The 9,991-nt window shown below is 45.5% G+C and overlaps 1 protein-coding gene across 3 annotated transcripts; it reads right to left on the reverse strand.

Moving 5' to 3' along the window:
* Positions 1-829: 829 nt before the first annotated feature.
* On the reverse strand, positions 830-9,709 carry LOC121335847. Of its 3 annotated transcripts, none has more exons than XM_041404390.1 (9): positions 9,639-9,709; positions 8,607-8,693; positions 6,847-6,958; positions 6,073-6,217; positions 5,285-5,398; positions 4,543-4,687; positions 3,989-4,137; positions 3,367-3,506; positions 830-2,064 (listed from the first exon to the last, which is right to left on the reverse strand). In XM_041404390.1, the coding sequence occupies exons 3-9, from the start codon at positions 6,950-6,952 to the stop codon at positions 1,943-1,945; spliced, it is 921 nt and encodes a 306-aa protein (XP_041260324.1). In that variant the 5' UTR covers positions 6,953-6,958; positions 8,607-8,693; positions 9,639-9,709; the 3' UTR covers positions 830-1,942. The 3 variants fall into 3 exon arrangements, with proteins under 3 accessions (XP_041260324.1, XP_041260323.1, XP_041260322.1); XM_041404389.1 differs by lacking the exon at positions 9,639-9,709 and adding an exon at positions 8,767-8,793; XM_041404388.1 differs by lacking the exon at positions 9,639-9,709 and having other exon boundaries at positions 8,607-8,784.
* Positions 9,710-9,991: the final 282 nt, after the last annotated feature.

A 9,991-nucleotide genomic window follows, 5' to 3' on the forward strand; every position in this document is an offset into this window, starting at 1 on the left:
TTTAGTGACCACCTTATCCAGCCCATGACACGTGGCTCCAGCAAGCTCCCTTCCTGGAGAAACACCCCCTCTGCTGCCCAGCTTTAATCTCCAATGGGAGGGCTTTGATTTTCTTGGCAGCTTTTGTGCCTCTGTAGAGGCCAGTGGCAGTATGGGACAGCTCACCCTTGCCTGTGCTTTTTGAGCCCTTCAGGTTTGTGAGGCAGGACTTCCCTTTGCAAAAGCCCTGTCAACTCTCCCTGGATAATTAATTGCATTCTTTGATATAGTTTCTGGTCATGTGGCCAGCACAGAAACGAGGTACAGACACCAAGAAAGCTCCTGAATGCATTTTTTAATGTCCTGTGGGAAAGCAGCACAGCTGCCCCAGTCCAGGAGCTGTTTGCAGTGCTCTTGCTGGTGAGGATGCAAAACCTTCCCGTGCATTAAATGCTGTACAGCCTCACAGCAGCTTCTCACCTTGCCTGGACCCCTTAATCCCCATGCCAGTGGATTTAATACCCCTGTATTAAAGAAGGCAGCTTATGGAGAGGCTGCTGGGAATTTATTAGCTGGGCTCTTGGGAGGCAGAGCCTATAAAATAGAAACTTAACTTTGAACAGCATGCTGGTCAAAGGAGTTTAAATCATACCTAGCAATCTACATCCTCCAACTCTTCACCTCTAAGGCTGATCATCAGTGGAAGCAGCTACATCCATGAGATCCCAGCAAGGGATCAGAGTCACTCTGGAACCCTGGGCATGAGTGGGGGCCAGGACAGTTGCTTTAGATGATTTACAGAGTTAGTGGCAGAGTGATAGAATTAGCTGATTTATTTGAAAATAATAATAAAAAAAACCCACACCAGAATGATGAGAGGAGTTGCATTACACTGCTTTCGATTTTTGCTACATGTAAAAAACAGCACATGTTATTTTAGAATTTAGTTTTGTTAATAATACTGCAAGATGCACTGAGAGCACCTTCCTGGTGCAAAGACTTTCCAGCCACCTGTGAGGCACCAGCAACTCTCAATTAGGCACAGGAAGGAAAGGCAGTGGTCCAAAAATTCAGTCAATCCAGTTTTAGGCTTCCTAATCCCAACTCAGAAGTGGTGAAGCCACATGAGAAGGCACTGATCCAGGATGAACTTGCTCTACCGGTTCAATTTTTCTTTTTTTTTTAAACAGGCTTCCTTTGAAGCATCAGGCTTCACCCCAGATCAGGCACCAGCTCATCTGTACTCCTTCCAGAGTAGCCACAAACCCTTCCCCATTGAGAGACATCCAGCCAGCCCAAGCTGCGCACAGCTCAGGGAAAGGCAACACATTTGTGTCAGAAACCTTCAGTCACTCCCCTGCCCCCTTGAATATCAAACAGCAGAGCTGACACTGCAAAGGTAGATATCAAATTGTAGTATCTGTTCCTGTCATGCCAAAGAGAAGCAGGAAAAGGAGCAGTGGCTGCCTGCAGGAGATCTGCTGACAGCACCAGGGCTTGGAGGATGCTCAGTACCGATGGCCAAGGGAATGACAGACCTCCCACTGCTTCCCTGGAACCCCAGAGACAGATCACTTGGATCTGCACTTCAAAGAAAGTGAGCTACCAAGGAAAAAACAGGAACAACTGTGTGTGCAAGCCTGCTGGGTGCCTGTTGGCAGCCCTCCTTGCACTGGCAGGAGAAGAGAGCCACAGCCCAGGCATCACAAAGGTGCGCAGGGCTGCTCAGGACCTTTTCCTGAACTTTTCCAGGGTAAAACCAAAGGAATTCAAGACAGGGTTGTGAGTAGCTGATCTGAGAGAATGTGGGAGCAAGACACATTTGCAGACACAAGACATCTGCATTTGGAATGGAGAATAGGAGATAAATGCACGAGGAAATGGATACAGGAAGGAAGGAACCAGCACATGCCCAATTCTTTTTTTCTGTCTTTCAAGTATCAGCCACAATGTGCCAGAGGTCTCAGGCCACTGTGCCTGATGGACCTCGGGATTCTGATGCTTCCAGTGGTCTCTTCCAGTGTCTCCATGTGACTAGTCCCAGCCGAACAACAAAGATCAAGCACGTCAGAGCCAGCAGAACAACTGGGGGAAAAACACAGAGGCATGTTAGAGCATAAAAAAAAGACAGTGCCTCTTGTCATACTTTAGCTCCCAGAACAGGGGCATTCAGGCAAAGAGAAAAAAACCCAAAATTGCCTGTACAGTATCCATTACCCCCAGAGTTACACCTCTGAGTTTTACTGCTATACAGTGAAACTTGCCCAATGCTTCCAGGTCAAGGAATGTCTAAAAAGGAGGAGGCTTCCTGGACACAGGAGTTAAAATCCATTACATTAACAAAATACTCCAAGAATAGTTGAACTATATAAAGAAACATGTACGAGTTTGGGAAAAGCACATTCTCGTCCTACCAGCCAAACAAGCTGAACCACTAAGAAGGAAGTTTTGCTGGTAAGAAATGTACCTACTACAGGAACAGAGCTGCCTGCCAGAGACACCTCCACGTTCCTGGTGGCCACAGCCATCAGGAGACGAGCCTCCAGTGCTCCCATGGCTGTGGCAGACAAGCTTTGCCAAGTCCTGCAGGGTGCTTCAGACTTGGCCGGGCTCCAGCTGCACTTACAGCAAAGAGAACTGTACTGGAGCAGCTCCAGCGGTGATGCCAGTCCAGAATTTAGCTTTGGCCACTGGTATGTGGCAGTGGGAAGGCTGAAGGGTGGGAACATGCTCCCTTCTGCTGACCCCGTGATGGGAATAGGCATCTCAAACTGTTTCAGCAGGATTCAGAGTTCACACAGCTCCGTGCCTTTCATGCCAGCACAAAACTGCTCATAATGGTACAGCTTCTGCCAGACTGTGATTGTACAGAATTTGGACAGCTTAAGCCCTTTTACCATGGATGACTACACTCAATTCTGCTACAGTGGCTGGCAGCAACCAGATAATCCCAGGAAAACTTGTTAAGGCTAGACTGGGCTCTGCCTGGGAGAGGAGAATGTGAAGCCCTCCGTGGGTCAGAAGCTCATGCACTGCTCCAGCATGTCCAACAATACAGGGCAAATAGAAGTCCACAGCCTTCATCCCAGCTCTGCTTTTCCTTTTCTGCCTTGCATCAGATAGAGCTGCTGGAGGAGCCAAGTGGGTGATGGAGGATTACAGGACAAACATATTGCACTGGGAAGTGAACTTGAGACAGCACAAGCTTTGGGTTCAGCCCCGAGGCTCATGGGCACTGATTTCTGCTCTGCTCTCTCCTTAGCAAGATGAACGCCTTCAAATATGTCCCTAGTTCTGCTTTTAACAAATAATGCTTTCCAACTGGCAAGTCTCTCTGCCCCCAGTACAGAGGAAGATGTGTTTACAGGCCTTCTTTTACGGACTCACCTATAAAAACATCGTTGGTCAGTGGGGATGAAAACGAGCCGCTCCTGCACACGCTGCCAGTCAGAGCTACTATCACCACTGGGTAGACTGTCAGGTTATAGCGCACATACTTGTCAAGAAGGTAGTTTTCTAGATAAAACCTGTGAAGAAAAAGAGTGACCAAAGTAAGATTTTTTTGTGTATTTTGTTTACCATTCCCTAAGAAAATAATTGGACAGAGAATGAGGGGTTTTGTGGGCCGGCTGAGACAAGAGTCCAAAATTTTTCATTTACTAATATTCAAAAAGTTCATAAATAATTTATTTAAGGTAACTTTAGGGAAAAATAAAGCCATGTTTCATATGGTTTCTGTATCACACCTTCAGCTGTAAACCTAAGGCAGGTTGTGCTCATGCAAGTCACAGAAACGTTCCTGGCCCACAATACTTATTGGCATTGCCGAGGTCAGGGGATAAAAGCTCTGGCCAGACTCCCAGTTCATCTGCCATGAGTTATAACAGAGGCCTTTGTACTCGGTGTTGGGAGAGGGACAAGTGATGAGTGAATTGGAACAGCTGGTCACCATTGGTGACTGGTGGACGGGGTTTCTGAGGCTCGCTGGGGACCCTTGGGGGTTGCTTACCATATCACCAGGCCGAGAGCCAGGATGCTCAGGGAAGCAGTGGTTGCTTTCTCATTGGGCACATCCCACTTGTAGATCAGCACAACGGCGAAGTTGAGCAGCGTGGCGATGCTGGTCCATGTCACGTACAGGGCCAGCCCGTTCTGCACCTGCCACGCAGCACAGCAAGAGGACAAGAGTGACACACTCTGTTTGCCTTTGGTGACCCCTAGGCCCCGGTGCAGTTAAGCCAGACTCCTGGACCTAGCAGCAGGAAAAGTCCCTCAACACAGAGAAAAGGTGAAGCCTTGTAGTCCTGAGGGGCTCCAGAGGTCCAGCCCAGCTATGTGTTATGTGTTTCAGGAAGTGCCAAGAACAGAGCCCATTCCCAGCTTGTGCCAAGAGATGTAGATTCCTTTCCTTCTGGTTTGCTAGGAACTTTTCTGTGCATGGCAGAAATCTTTCCTTAGCCATGTTCTCCCACTGGATCTTTCACTCTTGATACCTCCAGCACTGCACAGAGCTTGTTTTTATTTGTCATGTGCCCACAGCACAGCTTCTCAAAATCCACCTACCAGAATGCGGATGAGCCAGAGGTCAGCTTTGTGAGCCTTCACAAACCACGAGGAATGGATGCTCAAGGCTCGGTGGGAAACAAAAAGGGAGGCACACGTGGTAAGAGAGAGGACTGCCAGGAACACCAGGGCTGGAAGGAGGTATCTAGGACAAAGAACATGTACACACACAATAGACATCACATTTTTCTCAGTGGTGTCACAATGCCCTAATTTGTAGCTTTAGTGTTTCGCCCTTACAGGCCCTAAGTTGATCAGCCTTTAATAAAGGTAATACTACACATAGCCCTCATTTTGACATATTGCTGTTGCTGTTTTACTCTCTTAATCATGAAGCTGTTTTCCTGACTGCAAGTGATTTCTTCACCTCTTGACAGTGGTGCTCTCATAAGCCCTTAATGTGACCATCATTATGGAAACCATCCAAGGCAAGGAGCTTAACTGCATTAATGAAGAGAGGCATGGCTCCTGTCTTACCTGTGCAGGTAAAAATGTAGAACAGCAGCTTTGAGGAGATCTTAGACTTCAACAACCAATCTGTTTCATGGGCAAGATGACAACATAATGCAAAACCCCCAAACTTTTATGAAGGCTACCTTCTGGCAAAGCCTGGCATAGAGTTTTACAGGCATGATTAAGTGTTCACACGCAAAGGGAAAAATAACCCATAGAGTGAAAAAAACAGTACTGGGGCGATCCCATCAAGAGTGTTAAAAAGTATTTGTAACAGAAGACAACTTACTCTCGGTCCCACAGAAAGAGCCATCCAACATTGAGGCCATTATTCAGACACCATGCCACATAAAAAGGTGTTGGCAGCAAGTCTGGCTTTATGAAGACATATCCAAGTTCATTCCTGCCAGGAAAAAGTGGGTATTGAGAGAGGAAAACAATGCCTCCACTGACCAAGAAAACCTTTCTGGCCTCATTTTCCTTATATTAGGAGGGACTTTACATTGGAATTAAACATTTTGGCTTAAATCAGACTATTTCTCCTCTGTGTCCTTCTCTGATACAATACAGAAATACCTGTGGCTTTCCCTGTCAGGCAGTTATTAATCTTATAGCCCCAGGAAAATTTCCAGTCCAGTTCAACAAACCAAGAGACTCCCCAGTGCTGATTGTTTGATCTCTAACAGAAAGTAAACCCAAAACATTAGCTCTGTAATCCATTAATTTTGCCCCTGTGAATTCTCAGCCCCTAGCAGTGAGTAAGTGCAGGTACTGGGTAAATCTGTCATATTCCCTGAATTGCTGGAAATGAAGCCTCATAGAGGAGTTTACACATTTTGATACCCATCCACACTTTAGAGAAGTTCATGTACACCTGCAAACTGCTTCCCAGCTGTGGATGCTGGACACAAGAGAGGCTCCAGCCACAGAGCTTCAACATGTCAAGTCAAGATAGATGGGAATGGGTTTGCTCTTGCTAGAAACCCCTGAAAGGAAGGTAAGAGACTGAGCTACTCCAAAAGGGAAGAGTGACTGTCCCTTGTCATTTACACTCTAAAGAATAAATAGGGAAAATACCTTCGACAGATCCCTGACAAGACGTAGAGGAGCCAGGCGAGCTGCCAGGCGTAGATGACATTCCAGATGAGGAAAGTCCATCCAGCTGGGGTGAAATCAGTGCTGTACTTGGCCGAGATGTTTCCAGGGGTTGTCCTGAACAGACCTGTGGAATGTTATTGCAGGCAAAAGTGTTATTGCATCCAGAGGATGGGGAAAGACTGCTGGTTTTCCTCAACCTTCAATATTCCTCCCTGCCTCAGTGGGTTCAAGGATGATGAGAGCACGCCCTTGGTGCAAACCAGCCATGTGCTGCAGTTGGTTTAGACATCCATTTTGGGATCACTGTCCCTTATTGTGAACACCATGCACCTACCCTCCTAGACAGAACCAGAAAAAAACAGCTGTCTGTGTGATCCAGAGGATGGCATGATGGCCCTTCCTGGCAGATTCAGCCAGGCAGTGTGCAAATGCAGCACCACTGTCGACTACAAACCCACAGCAGCATCCTGAACATCTTCCACCAGGGATACAAGGGTCTGCAAAAACTGCCTTTCAACCACCATTAGATCTAGGTTCAGCAGGGACATTATTTGGATTTCAAGGGACTGGATAGGGTTCACTTGTCTGTAAACCTGGAGGATGTGCCAGCTACTTCCACCTTTCACAGAACAAGGTGTATTTGGAGAGTTGGTGAGGCAGCAAACACATCTATCCCCTCTAAGCCACCTTGTATCATTGCATGATATAAAGCATGAAACCCACCTCTGAATGAAGGAAATTTGCTTGCATTACCTTTGAAAGTCCCAGTGGCATTTCCAGCATTCATTATCACCATGACCGTGAAAGTAGCCAGAGACAGAAACATCACCAAAATCTTCAACTTATGTAGGGCATCCATCTTACTCTGAAACACATTAGAGATATTGTTGGCTTATCCTAAAGGAAGCCTGGATTTGTTCCACATCCCAGAGATTGTTTTAGAAATAATGTTGTAAATTCACAAATTTTAACCACCAGCTTTTATTTGTGGAGTTTTCATTAGAACTAAAAAGGCCTTTGCATGGGCTAGGAGCATCTCCATTTGATGACATCTTGTGAGGTTGCAGAATGGAAATGGGAAGCTTTGGGAGAGCCACCTGCTCTGCCACCCTCCATTGCAAGGGCCATAACTTAGGTCTGCCTAAGGTTTTCACAAAGGCCTAAATAATTAGCCCACAAAATTAGCTTATCTGCCATCACTGTTTTACTGAAACAAACAGGCTTATCAATTTTGCCCACTCTAGGAAGCAAATATGAAAATGTTGAAGTCTTCACTTAGCAGCCAAGTGTCCTTTAGTTCAACATAACTTCTCACAGTTACCTCTCTAATCCTATAACTCTGACAAATTAACTTCCTTTCATGGTGGTATTACCCCCTCATCTACTGGCTGCAAATAAGCTTTAACTGCTTTAGCACGTCTCAAGAACTTTATAGACTATAAAATCCATATTCTACAATTTTTCAAAGTTAGTAAGTAGTGGCTTGAGCTTTCCCAAGAAATTTCCATTAGTCCAGCATTTATTCTATGCCAGAAAAGTTCAGTGCCACCTCTAAGAGTAAGCACACATGCACCCAACTATAGGCAACAGCTTTATTTCTCCTCACAGCTCGCACTTGAGCTGCTTTCTCTCTACAGTGGCACCTCAATGCTTTCCAGGGTTGGCAGGAGTAACAGCTGAGTTGTTTCACATTGCTCAGTCTTGAACAATAAATTCCAGTTCCCACTTCAGTGAATTGTTTTATAGTTCCAGGCTTTGTTCACAGAACGGGTTGCATCCAGACACGTCACAAGGAAGTGGGAAGGGAGGTTCTGTTTTCTGTGAGTCTGTACAAGCTTTTTCCCTTTTCAGTTCTATCTTAACAGAAAAAAACACCCTTTTAAAAAGTAAAAATTAAAATCCTATGTGGAAGAATACAAGATATGAAATCCCAACTAGATTTATGTCAGTCAAATCGCAGAACAACATGTTGTCTTCAACAGATACACTGGATTAGCAAATTCTGAAAAGAAAATTCCACTATTGTACTATTGTGTTGTACACTTACATTGTACTATTAGAGATATAATTTCTGGCTCAGGAGATAACTGACATGCAGGCCTCTGAAAGCCATGAAAATGTAGAAGAAAAATATCACTGTACACTTGTCAATGATCAAGGAAAGAATATAAGAACAGGACATTTTCCTGCTCCAGTACATGGGACTAGCTTGTCCTGTGATCTCCCTGTCAGGCCAAATCTCCGACCTCCCATAGTCCTGTAGTTGACTTCAGCATCACATTTCTTTTTCTTTAGCATATTTGGAAGAACCTTGATTCCACAGCTTCAGAGAGACCCGTGTTTGCTTACAGAAGTCTAGGAGGAAAGCCTTATTAAACAGGTCAATAGTCTCACTAGTGTCTCTCACCTCCTGCCTCCCTCTAACTTACTGCTTGCAATAAATGTCTGCAACATTTCCTGCCTGCAGTCTCCAGTCACAAACACCCATTAGTAGAATCAGAAATATTACTCACAGGAATCCACACAGGCTTTATGGCAGCGTTTTACAGCTGTGGTTCAGCTCCAAGCAGCACTGGGGAGTCTCCGCCTCCTAACCTAATCTAAAGAGATTTCATACAACTCTCAGCAGATTAATAATCACTTATTATTATTAAAAGAAAAATAAAAACTCACAGAAGTTAGACATGCTTTCTGTCTGTGTGCTGCTGCAGCCTCCAATTGGCCAAAGCCTCCCAAAAACAAGCACTTATGCAAGAGAAATGTGATTACTTAACCAAAGCCTTTTATAACAGCCAGACATTTCGTATAACATTGCATGTTTCCAACTTGTTGGCAGACAGTAGCTAATGAGTGCATGCTCTGGGCTCTTGCCTGCTTTGTCCTTCCTCATCCCTGCCAGGAGGAGGGAAACTGAGCACTTAATGCAAAATCCTGCACCTCAAAATCTTAGTGCTTCTGAGTGGGAAATGCTGGCAGGGGGTGCTGGAGAAACAGACTGGATTTGGGGTTTGGGCAAGATGGAGATATAAATGGTTTGAATTGGAAGGGAGCTGAAAGATCATGAGGCTCCAACAACCCCCTGCCATGGGCAGGGACACCCCCACCAGACCAGGTTACTCAAAGCCCCGTCCAGCCTGGCTTTAAACATTTCCAGAGATGAGCACGCAGATATAATACACAGAACCACAGAAAAGTTTAGGTTGGAAAAGAACTCTAAGATCCAATCTGACCATAAACAACATAGATCCATAGTCTGGATCCTGTGAGCATCTTCAGATCTTCCTACAGCCCCAGACGGAGATTGGGTCACGAGTAAATTTTTGTTCTTTGATATAGAAAAGGCTCCTGCCCTGCAGTGCAAGCCCACCCCACAGAAGCAGTGCAAGCCATGCAAGCTGATCAGTCTCCACCTTCACCTCTGTTTGCTACAGAACCACAGTCTCACCACATCCACTCCTTTCATTTTATATTTCTGCTTGTTTCCTCTCAAATTAAAACTTTTATGGCCAATTTAAAATATTCTTCAGCATCAAAATGTTATTTACCTTGTGCAGCCACAGTGCTTACCAAGCAGACAGTCTGGCTGGGAACTTCCCCATGTCAAATATAAAGGCAGTGAATTAACTAGCAACTATCTTCACCCTTTGGAAACAACATCATGGGACTGGGAATTAACCCAGCTGGAGCTTCCTTGGCCACATTGAGATAGGGGTGGAAAGCCCACATGAACATGGATTTGCCAGCTGTGGGAAGTGCAGGGCATCCAGCCAGCACTGTTGCTGTCTATTTATCTGCGTAGGTGTGAGGTCCACCCTTTGAAGGCATTCTGAGGTCCACCCTTTGGAGGTATTCTGATGTGGAAACCAGTGATTTAAGTATGATTATTTCTTATTAGCCA

The sequence above is a fragment of the Onychostruthus taczanowskii genome, unplaced genomic scaffold (genome assembly GCF_017590055.1).
Source record: "Onychostruthus taczanowskii isolate IOZ18803 unplaced genomic scaffold, ASM1759005v1 scaffold21, whole genome shotgun sequence".
Classification (NCBI taxonomy): domain Eukaryota; kingdom Metazoa; phylum Chordata; class Aves; order Passeriformes; family Passeridae; genus Onychostruthus; species Onychostruthus taczanowskii.

Bases quoted from the DNA above. Each gene is read 5' to 3' on its own strand.
- LOC121335847 (XM_041404390.1), bottom strand. From the start codon at position 6,952: ATGGATGCCCTACATAAGTTGAAGATTTTGGTGATGTTTCTGTCTCTG. The intron at 4,688-5,284 runs GTAAGTTGTCTT...TCTTTGTCCTAG, and splicing joins CTCTTTCTGTGGGACCGAGA to ATACCTCCTTCCAGCCCTGG. The intron at 4,138-4,542 runs GTAGGTGGATTT...GCTGCGTGGCAG, and splicing joins TCTGGCTCATCCGCATTCTG to GTGCAGAACGGGCTGGCCCT.